Here is a 16,833-nt window from a genome sequence, read left to right on the forward strand (position 1 = left end):
TACAGTCGTATTGAAATCATATTACAGAGCAGAAGCCTTCTTGATAATGGTTTCGTTTTCACAACAAGGTTAGTTTGACTAGCTCTACAAATGATAACTTAAACAATTCTTTATATTACATTACTATAAAGGGTAAGTTTATATATATATATATATATATATATATATATATATATATATATATATATATAAATATATATATATATATATACATATATTGGGTGTATTGGGGGGGGGGGCACAGAAACGGCTACTTAACCTATAACAATACTTTTCTGAATTCCAAGGCAATTAAAAGGGATGTGGATAAAGGCGCCGACTCTTTCAATTTTTATCAGGTATGTGGATTATATTTAATCTTTGTGCTCCCCTGGCAGCAGCTTTGTTTACACGGTCTTTATACATAGCGTCAGTTTGATATAACACTTATAGCAACGCCTTAAACTGACGTAGGCAATCTTACGTGATAACAAGCACGTATCGCAGTTTTCTGTAACGGCTACGTGCCAAGTAGAACAAACAGTGAGGTCCAAAGTACGTAGAGATCTGTTATAATAGTATGCTATCATGTATATTCGTATACCCCTTTGTTACAGTCGTATTGAAATCATATCACAGAGCAGAAGCCTTCTTGATAATGGTTTTGTTTTCACAACAAGGTTAGTTTGACTAGCTCTATAACTTAAATCATTCTTTAAAACACATTAGAAGAAATTAAATTTTCTTTATATATATATATATATATATGTATATATAAACATATATAAACATATATAAATATACATATAGACATACATGTTTATATATATATATATATATATTAACATATATAAACATATATAAATATACATATATACATACATGTTTATATATATATATATATATATATATATATATATATATATATATACATATATATACATATATATATATATATATATATATATATATAATTTAAAGGCACAATTTATGTATTGTGATATGATTCTAACTGTTTCACTGTCTTTTATGTACATTACTGAAAGAGCATAATACACCGCCTAATTTTCGTCCAATTTGTAGGTGTTATGGCCGTACTCAGGATACTACTTGTTTCAGTGGTGATGCATGTATGTTATGTGAACGGTAGGTGCTAGTCGTGAATTTATGAACACTTGTATTTTGGAAAGCGAGGGCGATTATTTACAAACAGAGCAATCAATAAACCAGAATTAGATAGAAGAGAATTTCATTGCAATTGTATCAGGAAAAAGTGAGATGGTAATCAACGTTGTGCCTTCATCATTATGGTTTATATGATATGTTGCTCGAAATAAGCTGCATATTGAATACCTAATCGCATTGTAGTAAGTGAGACTTAGATCAAATCAATGTACTAGATTGTTAATTTATATCAAACATAATGTTATGTACACCAATAATAATAATTCGATTCCTGTCATTTGTATATTTGTGCCTGAAGTTTGCTTATCCGATTTAACCTGTTCATACATCCACTTTTGTTCTCATAAACAGGAATGAGAAAACATTGTGATGGGCTAACAATTTTTGAGTCATGAAACAATCGTGTTCAAATTACGAAGAACATTGTGGAGATTTAAACCCTGAGAGTTTGCGGGAACAAATGATAAATAATAAATTGTAATAAAATCTATGTGACAACTAGTCCGAAAAAAATGTTTTGACGGCTTGTTTTCACAAACTTTTAAAACTTTTATGTTTTCCATGTATGGCACCACAAAGTATTGCCCAAATGAGAAATAAAATGAAAGTAATCTCTACAGGTCAACATTGTTTTCATAGCAAAGGAAGGTACGAGATGGTAGTTGGTTGTTACCCATCTCGGAATTTGTTTCCTTTAGTTGTTCTTTTTTGTTTGTTTATTTGCGGTCCGTACTAGAAAATATCTTATTAGTAATTAACGGGTTATGTTTTACCTACAAGACCTCAAACTATGATAAAAAGCAATGAAAATGAAAAATGCATGAGACATAACCTGTTTCCCATTCTTTTACAAAGGTCGGGAGTGGATTGGGTGTTTCTCTCCTCAGTATGCTGAACAAAATAGTGAGGGATACATTAGATGTACATTTCCATCTGCGTTTCGTGCGGTCTATTGGTACGATGACGTCAGCAATGAAGACGCGAATCCATTTTTGAGCTACGCTAATTCTGTGAAGACTGGCGACGGCTATGAAAGAGGAGAATTTGATGTTCTTAAGAACGGGACTCTTGTTATTAATACTGTCAGATTAAAGCACGAGAAACTCTTCAAAGCTTTATGCATCGACAACGATGACATCGGACGAATATTCGTGGTTTCCTTGCTATTGATAGGTATGCGATGACGCCCGAATTAATTATATACCGATACTTACTTCTCATTTAGTCTTTACATGGAGCATTTGTACATTAATTTAGATCTGGTGATGTCATAATTTAGATCATTTAGAAAACCTTGTAATGTATTAGTGGGGTGGGTGTTTATGTCAACAATATCACTTAATGCCATTATCGTAGGAATTTGAAATCAAAACTGCGCTCATTTTTATTTCCTGCAGTCCCACCTACCGAGCAACATCCACTCATAGGCGGTTGTACTTTTGCCGATCCATGTTTAGTACACTATAACACAAGCGGAGCACTACGTTGTGACCTCAATGGCATGAGACCAGCTCCGAAACTCACTTGGGTCATCACAAGAGATAGAGGAGAAGATGTCCTAGATTCTACTAAAACCATAGAAGTAGACGTAAATAACATAACATATAGTGTAACTACCAAAACAAACGCTTTACAAAGAGAACAGTCTGTGTTAGCATCCGTAGTATGCAAAGCAAACTATGGCATAACTGGATGGAAATCAGACACAAGAGCCCTTGTGGATTTATCACCAACTAAAGATTTCTATTTAAATGAGCCTACCTTAATTTATGGTGAACTCAATGGTCCGATTACTCTGCCATCTCCATTTGAAAGGGCAGAAATGGATATGTTGCTTTGGAAGAAAGGAAATCACAAAAGTTCCGACGTGATTGCCTATGCAGCTTTTGGAAGCGAGAAGTTAATCAGAGATGGGGTAAACGTATTTTTGTTAGACAAGGACGGTAGCCTAACTGTGCAAAGAGTGGCCTTAAAGCATGAAGGACTATATACCTTTGTTGGCAGTAATGGTTTCCAAAATAAAGTGTCTTTAATTGAAGTAATAGTTATGAGTAAGTATTTTTTTCCTTTGTTTCAGCTTATTGTACAACAAAATTTAAAAGATAATGAAGTTCAATGAAATTGTATCACTAATAATTTATGAGCATAGGTAGTTGATTGGGTAGTAGTGCGTGGCTATTTCCAATAGCCTTTCACTATTACGGTAAACGAGTGAATGGCCATGTTGCCTACAGCTCTATATATAGATTGTTCACTACAAGTGTCACGAAAAACTGACTCCCGCCTTGGTAAAGAGAAAACATTGGAATTGTTACCTGTGTTTTAACTTTTGTTGCTATTTAAACACACCGTAGTCTTTCATGTCATGTGTTGGGTCAATACATGCATCTCCGAAGCTAAGCGTGTAGAAAGTACTAAAAAGGTAAATTTGTAAACATTGCGTTATCATAATATTTGTGTATTGTATTCTGCAGTTCCACCATCACCGCCGTACTTAATAGTTAAACAATGTACAACGATTCACCAATGCATTATTGAGAAAGATCGAGGAACTCTTACTTGTGCAACGTCAGGGGTACGTCCTCTCATATCCGTTAAGTGGTCTACAGATGAAAATAGTGGGGTGCGCTTTTCCCCAGCAAAATCTACCTCTCAAGACAAAATGGGACTCTTTGATGTTCTTACAGAAGTGGAGTATGTTATAGAGGATTATATCGAATGTGGAGCCCGACTTCAAGTGACATGTCACGCATTTGGTCAGGCTGCTGCGATATTTCAATCAACGGTAACCATTACCATTGTTAAAGGTAAGCAATATTACAATGTGGATTTAGCGACAGATATACAAGTAGATGTGCTAAAAGTTTTGTTATCATACCTACATAAAAACGAATTCAACCTGTGTTTTACCTTTTCCCCTTCCCCCTGTAAAATGTCCAGAACCAACGATTGTAATATAAGTGATATAAAAACTAGCCCTATTGAGTCCGTTGAAGACTCACGGAAGGTCTATTGGAAGCAGCTAGTGGTACAGCAAATGAAGTATACAATGTAAAGAAGTCGTTTTGAAAATTAATTCCCAAACACAAGCAAAGGCTATGTGTACATATTACAACATTTAATATTATACAAATAATGAATGGTTATGAGTGCAATAGTGCATATATTTCATGAGATATAATGTTCCATTCAACGAGGCAATTCAACGAGGCAATACAACGTATTATTTTACGATGGGTAAAATGCAACAGATTGTTTTGAACCGACAGGTTTCTCTGCTCTCTTACCATTGAAAAAAGTGCTTACAAAAAAGTATAACCCATGGTTCTATATCATATAGTGGAATAGAGCGGATTTTGCATGTGATCAACGAGCAATTGACCAATCAAATGACCATAATACAATTAGGTGTTGTATAAAGGCGGTTAAACTATCCATATATGTGTCTGTAGTAGCACGAGGTGACTCCAATCAAAGAAAACAATGTGTAGTAAACTAAATACGAATGTGTGCATAGATCATATGCAACAATGTATGACTCCTTTTTGTTTAAAAAAACGTTCTGTGCCAGCCGATACTCATAGATGGTAGAGAAATTACTGTTCATGTGCCACAACCGTACATTAGTAATTACTACTTTGTGTTCGTAACACGGTGACATGTTTTACAGGTGGCACTGTAACAACTGCAAAACTGTTAACTTGTTCCCATGTAAAACAAAGAACTGCGCGACTGGACAAGGAGTCTATGAAGATGAGAATGCATACGAGATGAAGTAAAGGAGCTACGGTACCGCTTGATTCAAACTCACACCTCTCTTTGAATTACTCCAATTCGTCATGCCAAGAACGAAGAAAGGCCAAGATCGGGTGTATCCATAGGACTACACTTATAGTATAAAAATACTAGATACGACTTTTTTTTAGAATCGCGTATTAATGAACTCACACTCAATGATTGGTACACCAACTACTGTTCAAATCTCACAACCGTGCCGCTCAGTTATTACTACTTTGTGTTCGTTAAACGGTACGTGTTACACGTGATACCAGTAGTTTCTGTACCAGCTATGAGTATCGAGTGTCTGTGCAGATCACAGCCACTAGGCACCAGTTGTCTACTCGATTGGGGGGTACACATTTGGAACTTATTTTCTTGATGTTTCCTAATCTCAACAGGTTCTGATAACTGTACAAATTTCGCATCTGATGTGGTACCACACTCAAAATCTTGGATAATTCCGGTAGTTATCTTGGCTGTGTTTTGTTGTATTCTGACGGGCTTCATAGTTTGGGGCTGCTTCCGCCGACTGGGTAAATTTTAAGTGTTCTTAACCTTTTAGTATAACATGGAAAAGATTAAACACATTTATTTATAGAATGGGATTCAAACAAGTGCCCTCTAAAATTTAACCATACATTATCCCAATGTATTTTACTATATGATGTTTTAGTATACCATAATATCATTGAGTATAACCAGTCTTTACGAAAGATTTCATACTTTCTTAAAGGTAAACAACAAAAGAGGAAGAGGGGATCTCTTACCACTGAAACGGGACATCCTCTATTAGAGGTACGAAATAAGCTTCAGTTTGCTCTTAGGTTGACATACCGAGATAACTGTTTTCTCTGTAGTTATCTTTCTTGTTCATTTCATGGATGTAACTATTTATGTTTTCATTGATTTTTCAGGGCAAAGGAATAAGTGGAATAACAGGGACGAACACGACCTCATCGAGCAACACAGGTGAGAAACCACCGTAACACGTAATCCGTCTCAAGATAATGATATAATTTAGAGCTATTTCAATTGGAGTCTCAACGAGATGGATCTTGAATGTTCAAATTATTTTACATAGATGAGATATGGAAAAATGCGAAATATGTTAACCCATTGTGCTTCATTTTGGCCATGCTCTTACGTCGCAATGGCCTTCATATCACCTATTCCTGAACATCATCCTTCTTGTGTAGATACTATATACTTTGATAAACTCAGGCTATATTCATTGTTATAGCATTATGCAGAATAGAATCATCCATTCCAGTCACTTTGAAATATATTAATGTTAACGTTTCCCTGTAATTAAAATTTACTTTCCACATTTTCGTGAATGTTAAGTGGGATATAAAGATCAATTCTGATTCTCTTTTTTTACAGGAAAAAAGGATAAATTCATTTCCTTGCTGAAAAGTTCTTACGAGAGTAGGTTCGATTACGACGGGATATACATTCTACCGACTTTATCCTACATACAAGCACGAAAACACCCAGGTGATGTCATAGAACCAACTCCCAAACCATTAAAAAGCTATTATGAATTTTTCAACACTGACTCATTTTTAGGTCACAAGAAACGAATTGTAATCAAAGGAGGAACGGGTTACGGGAAGACTTTGCTAGCTTTAAAAATGGCCAAAGACTGGTGTCGGAATGAAAAAAGTTCGCCTCTTAATGATGTAGACATTTTCATCTTGATATCACTGAAAGGTGTTGATTATAAAGCGACTATTTTCCATTCCATTTGGAAACAGCTTCTCTATGAAGAGTGTGGCCTTAAATTTGAGGATGTGCAAGAAATCTTGCAAAATGAAGAAAATTGTGTCTTTATTCTTGATCATTATCATGAGTACCAAGAGAGGAAAAAGAATTTGAAAATTAAAGAAAGTTTTGTTGACAAAATCTTGGAATCGGAAATATTACCGAAAGCAAAGGTAATTACTTTAACTGCCGTACAACACAAAGCTCACGAAAATATATATTCCAAAAACCCTCCAGTTGTGACCATTGAAAGGTTTACGGAAGAACAAACAGGAGAGTATTTGGAGTATATCTTTCAAGACGATGATAGTAAAAGAAGGCACTTTGAAGAAAAAATTAAGCAAAATAGCTATATAAATGACCTCTGTCACATACCGTTATTCCTACGCATGATAGCCACCACCTTTATCAGCAATAACACACTACGATTCGAGAAACTTACTGTATTTTTCGAAGATTGGTTTCGGATTAAATTCAAATATCTTAAAGAAACTAAAACTTTGAATCTACGCTTCTTTAAGGAGTTTACAAAGTTAGCTTATGATGGGATAGTATCAAATCAAAGCGTATGGTCAAGGAAAGATTTTGTACAGAAAGTAAGGGTAGAATCTTTCAATCATTTTGAAAGAATGGGGATAATTGTTGAAACTAAATTTCAAATTGATAATTCCACGACTGAAGATGATCATTCTCACAAAAACGATGACAACAACAATGTCAAATTCATCCACGCGATTTATCAACAATTTGTCGCAGCTTATTATCTTGCATACAGTGCCGATGAGACTGAACTGAAAGAAGTTTTGAAAGGTATTAACTTGTCAAAGGATTCCCAGATGTTAGTTTTTATCTGTGGATTAAAGAAAGACCATCTCAATATAGTTATTGATCATCTCATATCTCTCAAAGAAGACAATTCCACTCTGCCAATTGAAGATTACCTGTTTTCGTGTTGCTACGAAGCGGATTTAACGTCCAGTGTAAAGGAAATAAAGAACATTTTCACGAAGCTTCATGGAATTGTGTTTAAGCAAAATGATTCAGTCGTCGTTACCAAAGGAAAGATTGATGTTATTGAGAAAGCAACTGAAGAGAAGGTAATGGTATTATTTCATGCTGTATCAATAAATAGAGGCAAATGAACAAACACAATAGACAAAAGAATCGATATTTGCTTATTACAGCTTTACACAAAGTATTATAGAAAGAATTAATAATATACTCTGCAGATATTCGTCTCAAAATGAAATTGTGATAGCGACACTTTCTGTTTACAACAATATATGTTATAACAAATAGTTTACTTCCCTTTCTCGTCATGTCATCGATTATGCAAATTGAAAGCGTCGTTTGTGTTTCGACATCATTTGTACTTTTTTCTTCACACAGATAAACATCCCTTACATAGCTATGAGGAATGCTCTCAAGGAAATTCAAGACGAAAAAGTAACCCTGGTTTGTGGTTCATCGTTTCCGCTGCCAAAGTATGTGACTAAGTATTTTATCGACGACAGAGCTGGTAAATGGAATTCATGTGATACTGGTTTACTAACGCTTTTGGAAAAGACCAATAGTGTCAAGACAGCAATGTAAGTAGGCCTACTTTTTTTTTCTGGAAGTGTTGGTATTTCCCATGGTTAGTAACGTACATGCATGTAACGAAACATGAGAACAAATCTCTATCAAGTTTTTTTATTTTTTATTATTCTATGTCTTAAATTATTTCATTGTTAATGTTATTATGCTCTTTCAGTGTCATCAGCCGGAGTCGTCCTGAAGCGATGACAGATGATTGTATTCAAAAATTGCAATTGCAAACGCAGATGTCCGGTGAGACGTCTTTTGTTATTTAATTAACTGGAAGGTTTTTTAAGTGTATAACAGTGTGTAAACAACTACTATTCAAATATCAACATACACTGAAATTAAGACATAATATACATACACTTAACATAATTCATTATTAGGATATCAATAACAAATTACTGATTTAAATGCATCATGGACCAGGACTTGAGAAATTATCTTACGTTGAAAGGAATAATGTCCCTTGATTACGGCAAAACTGTTAGTATAAAGTATCTTACATGCGGAAAATCAATTATGTAACTTTGATAAGTGACTGTAATTTCCTACAAGATTGGTCGAGTCACCCAAGAAGCAAGTGGTGTTGCAATATTGAAAATGTTTATTAAGTATGTTTTCGACCCTTGTTTTAGACAAATGGTTGTATATGTTACAGCGTTATTTATATTTGCAGTTTTACTAGCCGGATTACTTAAAATGTCACAATAACATGTGATTATTTTATGTTAAATGAATGGTTATTTTATATTAGGTTTTGTGATAATTGATTATGAATTTACTCTTATTGGCTTTCAGTTATGTGGCAAAGTGTTGAATCTTCAAATGGCAGTGACGAAATGATGACCAGTTGCCCTTCTGTGAATACATGCCAGTGGATGGTAACTTAGTTTACTTTTACGTTATTGCAATGGTCAGTGGGCCATGTATTCGAGAACGCTTATGATTTACGTCACATCAGTGTTTTTGGCTATGAATATAATACAATTAATTCATTATTTCTTGTTCTTGCTTTTATATGCTGTTATGGACCTTTCTTTTACTTTTCTCTCCTAGGCATTTGATCAAGTTTGTCAGTCGGTGAGTTTTACAGTAAGGGTAGGATAGATATCAATTTAAAAAAGCAAAGAGATATTACCTTAAACGTGATATACATTCTTTGCTTTCAGGAATTATGCCGCATTACGTATTTTTAATTCTATTGGCGTTCTCAACTATCGGTCAAGTATTCCTGTTAAATAAGCGTCATCGAAAAAATGTACGATTTGCTTAAAATAGATAAAGTACGTGAACCATTATTATCAGACACAAATAGCATGCTACCACTTTTACAGTTTAATAACTAATATTTAATGAATATTTTGATAATATATTGAAAACAGTCATGCCTAAAGGTAAATATGCATTGCTCTATCTTGCTAAATGAATTTCGTTTGAATATATTGTGAGGTATGTGTAAATGATATAACTTGATTTCTCTGTAAATTGTTGAATGTGCATTGTACAAAGCCCTTATCATTCGCCTGTATATTCTTTGCATTAGACGAAAAATTGTATATGGTACGTGCACTTATTCTAGCATGTATTGTGTACGATTAATCGGGAAACATTAACATGACAAACATGCATAATAATTGGTATTATCGTCATTTTGTCTTCATAAAAAGTGTCAGTTTGTTCAGAATGAAATTGGGCAACAGTAATGCAAACTTTCAATTGTCGCTTTGATACACGTCCAGTATGTTAAAATGAATGGTATGGATTTTCCTGTACAGAAAGTAGCAGCTAACTATGTCATGCGAGAATTTCAAGAAATCTTGGAAGAAGTCGAAAATGTACGTACATTATTTTTCTCTAAAAATTTGGTTGATAATTAGTGTTTCCAATTGTTTGATTTCATGCAACACAAGTTGTAGCGTTTTTATGAATCAATTGTTTTCATCCTTTCGGGAATATTTACCATATGAAAATTTCATTACATGAATGAAATTGTTGTTGCACTCTCATGCAATGATGACCTATTTAGCATGCTTAAAATCATTTACAATTTTATCGTGCGACCACTGCATATATTATTTGTTTGCTTACAGTTTTATGTTGACGGAAGCTATGAGACGAGTGGCTCTTTGGCTAAAATTAATAAGGTATTTTATTAAGTTACAACGGAGTTGCAAGCAAGGAGGGTGTTTAAATTACCTGGCTGATGTGGATGAGGTCTTTTGATTGAATACTTTTATGCAGCTGCTTTGAGAACAGTTATCTTACCACACATACTCAAATATAGGTTAGTAACAGGTGGAGGGTGTTGAGGGACGGAATAGATGGGCAACCGGTTCACACAGAGATTACAGTAACTACTGTAAATCATAAAGTTTTGTACCACAGTAGAAACTGAATTGTGCTGACAAATCTGATAATTCGGTAGCATGTGCTATTATGTTAACAGTAAGAACTGAGGATATGTGTAATTCCAACAAATGCATCAAACTGGATGTGTTGGGATTACACGTATCCTTAGTTCTAACTGTTAACCTAATAGCACATGCTACCGATTTATAGAACGATCCAGCTTTTACATTTGGTACAAAACTTTAAAAGTTACAGTAGTAACTGTGTTCTCTGTGTGTATCGGGTGAGACGGGACAAGTAACCTAGACCTGTAATTGCATCTACGTGTTGTAGTGTATATATATAGTGTTTACTCTCTAAAATTAATGTCTGACCACACACACATTTTACTCCGTGTACTGCACATGTACGTAACAGTAACCGTGATAAGCTAGTTATCAGTTGATATTAGAAATGTTACACATTTACATTGCATTTGGCGTTCAATACGTATTATTCGATTATAGATAAAGAAAAATATAGTAACAACGCTCACGCAAGAGGGACCGTCAGATACTCAGGAGGTAAGTGTCCGTAAATAACAACTTCTTAGGAGAAACGGAAACGAGATAAGAATGTACATGTAACGTATCTCGATAACATGTAATAGACAAAAAAATAGTTATTATTCACCAGTAGTACTCACTTCGTAGAATGATTATTATTTCGTTCAATAAAATCATCCAATTATAAAATCTGGCTATCTGCAGTATTATTTATCTGATGCTTAAATTTTGCTCACGGCTACATCTCTTTCTTTTTTTTGGGGGGGGTGGGGTAAATTATGTCAGTTCGAGACACTTCCCTTCTAAATATATGCTAAACACTTCAGAAAATACCTCAATGCAATATTAACATTTCTTCTCATGCGCTGAGTTTAGTCGATAAGCGAATGTGTATCAAATTATTTTCATTCCCTTTGCATCTTCATTCTAGAAATGTGGAGCAGCTGCCAATGAAACAACCTTCGAAGAAATGGGTGGTAAGCTAGTTTTCAAACAGTTAATCAACAACACGTAATTTCCATCAAATATTTATTATGTCGCCAGTTAGATCTTTTTACCTTATCTATCGATAAGTACTGGAATGTAATCACCATAATTGATAAAACTAGAACAATTAATTATTCTTAATACATGGAATTAATTATTTTGTTTTTAATTTCACATCCGTTTATATGATATATATTATAATAAAGTTTCTCACAATGTCTGGAATTCTTTAGCTCAAGTCAGGAAATAATTAGTCTGTGCTTTAATCTCATTCGTCCAATAACTACTTTAGTTATCACATTTTATTGTGTTACGTGACATTTGCATTGTAATTGTAGTGTGACGGAGTGATTTTTTTAACCAAGGTGTAAGTTGTTGTTAAGAACAAATGAATGATATTTTGTAAGATTTTTTTTCCAAAAATATACCAAACTGAAGGAAACCTCCTTTGAACTAACTTAAGAAAATAACGACAATTATTCGCATACTGACCCTACATCTCATTTGTTATATCCTCATGATAGTTGATGTCGTACACGCGAAATTCTTTTGGTATCAGTGGTTCTACTCGTTGCAAAGAGCGATGGAATACTCCCAAGACAACGCTGAAACTATACCAACAGATAATCAAAACATCAATGTTTAAAGACAATGAATCGTGACGGGTAGTTTCATCTAGCAGAATGAACAAGTTAATACATTTTTCATAGAGAAGTCAATAGGTTAATTTATTCTACGCTACTTGAACGTTGACAGTACATAGTAATAAGTCCGTTCAAACATATAGAAAAATATGAAAATTAAACCAAAAGGATAGGAGCTTTCGATTGGGACAAACATTCTTTATAGCATTGTCTATATATATAAATATGTGCTGGTTCTTATACACCTCGCCAATGTAATTTAGCACATGGTTTTAAACGATCTGTCTTAGCAGTAAGTTTTAGTCAATATTTATTCTTCTTCTTTGAAAAGCAAATCGAAATCGATAGAATTTATTGTTTCACATTGTAAAAAAAAAAAAATACATCTTTCAATGTCTACTGTGAAATTCATTTGCTGTAGAAGTGTCATCCTGTAGTATCTTCAGTGACAACACGTAGATAAACCCGTATTTACATTATCAAATTTTAAAGAATTTAAAGAAAGGTCATAACTCTTATTTCAGGATCGGTTAGTGGTCTAAGTACAACTGTTGTTGATATAGTATACGTACATGTCTTGTGCCATTAACAGGCTACTAATTTACATTTATGAAACACATTTAAATTCATGCCAGCAATATAAAAGAAAGAATATTGTTTCAACTTGAACAAATCGTTCGCATGAAACATTTATGGAACCTCTTTAACTGTAATATATGTGCAACGAACGTAGGCGTAATCTGTCCATATGGACTCATAAAGGGTGTGTGAAATTAAATGCAGTTCAACTAAGGCTGTGTGGGGATTGGTACCGGTGTCAAGCAAACCCAATTGAACTTTAGTCAATAACTTACACGTGTGTATGAATAGCAATATTATACGCTGTTTTATTGTTCTCTTAAGTACTTGCTTGGTTTTACAAAGCCGTATTTCAGTAAAGTTAAATATTCATTTATCTAGTTAGTAATCAAAATTGGCACATTAAACAAGACGATGTCCAAAGGTTGTTTACTCTAAAGATCGGCTTGAAAACGGGAATGTTGTTTTGTGTAAAGAAAAATATATTTGCTATTTTTATCACATTTTCGCAGTTTGCTAAACCAATGTATTTAAATGCTTGCGTCATGATCAAGGAGAATGGTAAACCAGTTTTGTCTTCGTGGTTTCATTACCGCTTCATAGGTAAGTCTTCTGTTGGTCAAGTAAAGAAAGGAAGACAAACCGAATATCCTCATTGGTAGCATTTTTCATATCAAACAAACACAGACCTAGTGCAGTAGTGCCATATCATCCTGGATTCATATTCACCCATTACTGTGTAATCAACAAGTTTCATAACCACGGACTGTAAAGTCGAAATATTTGTCTAACGAACTAAATACGTTAGCAAAAAAAAATCATCGAATGTTTTCACCCCACCCCTCTACCAAATGAAACTACGGATGGATGTTTCCCCTCCCCTTAACTTTAGAAACCATTTACTGTCTCTTGCTGCACTTTTGCGGTTCTGGGAATGTTTCCTTTCACCGCTGTTACCAAAGACTAATTTATGAACTGAAAGAATTCAGGAGAATGTGCCACATATTAAAATATTTCGTTAACTTGAACATTCGGAAACTAATACTTTGTTCTATGAGTCCCCAACAAAATGATTACGAATCCTCAAACAAAAGAAGATAAAAACAAAATATGAACCTTTCAAATTTCTCGTTACTGTTTCGCTTGACTTCGCTTTGATGAATTACCTTGTTCCAACTTTATATAACATACTGTAAAGTTTACATTTGTAGATGCTATTTTGGTATAATTTTGAAATGCTGGCTGTTCATGATTGTCTTTGTATATATAAATATTTACTGTTTTTCTTTCTCATTTCTTCAAGCGTTAGTTTAGTTAAACCTTTCACTTTTATGTACCTAAACAGTTAGTCCTGTGTTACTCACTCAGTATTTAGTATCTATGTTCGCCATTCAATAGGTTTTGATCCCAATGTCCAGTTTAGTAGTTGATACAATTATATATGTACTACCCAGTCGTCTCTGTTTTTATTTCAGTCTTACGTATTGTTGCATTATTTTTTCAGTACCCTTTAGCTTTCATCGTTCTTTTTCTGAATTGGGATAGACGCTTACTGATTAACTTCGAAATAGGGTTTTTTTTTTTTATCAATACGTCTAAGACTAATGGAGCCTATCCACGGTAAAGACTAATGGAGCCTATCCTCTCAAACCATGCAATTGCGCGCAATGGGTAGTTCTAACCGTTCAGCGTCTCTCTTAATATTACTTTCTTATTAACTTAAACAAGGCAATAGTAAAGATATTTGGCCTTTGAAAGAGGGATACAAATAAATAGATACTCCTTTTTATTATGCCGTTGCTCCTGAAAATTGTTGCGTAACATAATCAATCAAGAGCTTAATAAGAAAGGGAGCTGCATGTTGTATTTTGTAGGCATTAACATGCTCATTTGTATCACCCAGTGTTGAAACTAACGTCCTCTGAATGTGAGCAAAAACAAGGAAATTAAAATTACACTTTTTCAATCAATTAAGATGAAGGGACTAAGGGTTTTATATATATATATATATATATATATATATATATATATATATATATATATATATATATATATATATATATATATATATATATATATATATAAATATATATATATATATATATATATATACATATATATATATATATATATATATATATATATATATATATATATATATATATATGAAAATCGTAATGAGTTGGAAAATCAAGAACAGTGAAAAAACCCTCAGCCTCCACCGGGACCCGAACCCGGGCCCCCCACCCCGCATGTGTGTATATATATGTATATATATGTATATATATATATATATATATATATATATGTATATATATGTATATATATATATATATATATATATATATATTTATATATATATATATATATATATATATATATATATATATATATATATATATATATATATATATATATATATATATATATATATATATATATATATATATATATATATATATATATATATATATATATATATATATATATATATATATGCAAGAATGAAACAAAAACTGATGACAACATTACAAAGGGCGATTTCGCTAAATTTGTTATTAACCGTTGGACAACTTGCTTAGTCCAAGTGACACAACAGTACACCATACCTAAACACCTTGAAGTGTTGAGAAAATGAAAATTCTAAAATAAATCAAAACGATGATTAATGCGATAATACTTTGGAGACATAAACACATCCACTGCTAATTTTTCTATTTTCTTTGTTTTAATTACCTGATGGTTTCAAGTTATGTACCATGATCAACGCAATAGTACTATAGAGGCATATTCACATCCTGTTTTTCTCTTCTTTATTGCTTCAATTACCTGAAGATTCAACGTGGGTTGCATTCACATTCACTTCTTCATTATATGGTATTTATTGTTCATTTATTTAAAGACGCTTATGTACGTTGTAGGATCAGCGATGTGTCCTGTATGTGTAATGTGCAGTGCGTAGTGTGTCGTGTGTGTGAAGGGTGTAGAGTGTAGTGTGCAGTGTGTAGTGTGTATTGGGTGTGTGTAGCGTGTGTGTAGTGGGGGCAAAGTAGCACACACTTGTCTTGTTTTCACTGATCTGAAGACTTAACGTGTTGCACTTATAGTATGATTGGAATAAAATAACACCATCAAGAAATAAAATCAGATAATTGAAACAATAACGAAAGCAAAAATAATACGTACACAACGTTAAGTCTTCAGATAAATACTTTGTAAGAAAAATGCGCCCAGGAAAGAACCTGGACACGAAAACCAAACTACCGAACGACTGATCCGTTCTTAACCCCAGTCCCCTTGCATCGGGACTGCGACTGTGTGATCATCGTCAGGTGTGCATCACCATTCCCCTCGAAAGGGAACAGATACTACACTTGATCTTAGCCAAAAGGCCGAGAAGCGATAAATGAAACAATAAAGCAAATAACATTAATCAGAGTGTGTGTATGTGTCTCCACATTACTATCGCGTTGATCGTCATACATAACTTGAAGCCGTTATGAAAAAGAAATTATAACGAAAATCTTTTATTATATAAGCAGGAGGAGTGTGTTTATGTCGCCACTATATCGCATCGATCATCATACGTATACACAACGTTAATTCTTCACATAAATAAAATAAAAGAGGTAATAGGGTTTTAGGTATGATCAAGAGGAACTTCAGTTTTCTGAAAGAGGACATCGTAGTTAGGCTTTATAAGCAGTTGGTTAGGCATCATCTGGAGTAAGCTGTGCAGGCTTGGAACCCTTACTTTGCTAAGGATACGGAAGTACTTGAAAAGGTCCAGAAGAGGGCTACTAGGATGATTAGTTCCTTAAAGAGGGTTCCTTATTATAGGCGGTTACAACTGTTAAATCTCACCACACTGGAGCTTGCGAGGTTACGTGGGGACTTCATCCAGGTTTTCAAGATTGTGTATGGTTTTGACAATTTAT

The 16,833-nt window shown here is 33.7% G+C and overlaps 1 protein-coding gene and 1 pseudogene across 2 annotated transcripts; one reads left to right on the forward strand and one right to left on the reverse strand.

Annotated features, from left to right (window-relative positions):
* Positions 1–14,341, forward strand: LOC139967945 (uncharacterized). Of its 2 annotated transcripts, XM_071972182.1 has the most exons (19): positions 11–68; positions 597–659; positions 1,063–1,125; positions 2,020–2,337; positions 2,562–3,215; positions 3,639–3,971; positions 5,343–5,477; positions 5,678–5,739; positions 5,859–5,913; positions 6,328–7,805; positions 8,098–8,297; positions 8,462–8,538; positions 9,091–9,173; positions 9,349–9,372; positions 10,068–10,127; positions 10,383–10,436; positions 11,148–11,204; positions 11,617–11,662; positions 12,197–14,341. In XM_071972182.1, the coding sequence occupies exons 1-19, from the start codon at positions 47–49 to the stop codon at positions 12,316–12,318; spliced, it is 3,906 nt and encodes a 1,301-aa protein (XP_071828283.1). In that variant the 5' UTR covers positions 11–46; the 3' UTR covers positions 12,319–14,341. The 2 variants fall into 2 exon arrangements, with proteins under 2 accessions (XP_071828292.1, XP_071828283.1); XM_071972191.1 differs by lacking the exon at positions 597–659 and having other exon boundaries at positions 1–68.
* A 1,881-nt stretch (positions 14,342–16,222) lies between these two features.
* On the reverse strand, positions 16,223–16,299 carry LOC139972416 (U2 spliceosomal RNA; annotated as a pseudogene).
* Positions 16,300–16,833: the final 534 nt, after the last annotated feature.

The sequence above is a fragment of the Apostichopus japonicus genome, chromosome 1 (assembly GCF_037975245.1).
Source record: "Apostichopus japonicus isolate 1M-3 chromosome 1, ASM3797524v1, whole genome shotgun sequence".
Lineage (NCBI taxonomy): Eukaryota > Metazoa > Echinodermata > Holothuroidea > Aspidochirotida > Stichopodidae > Apostichopus > Apostichopus japonicus.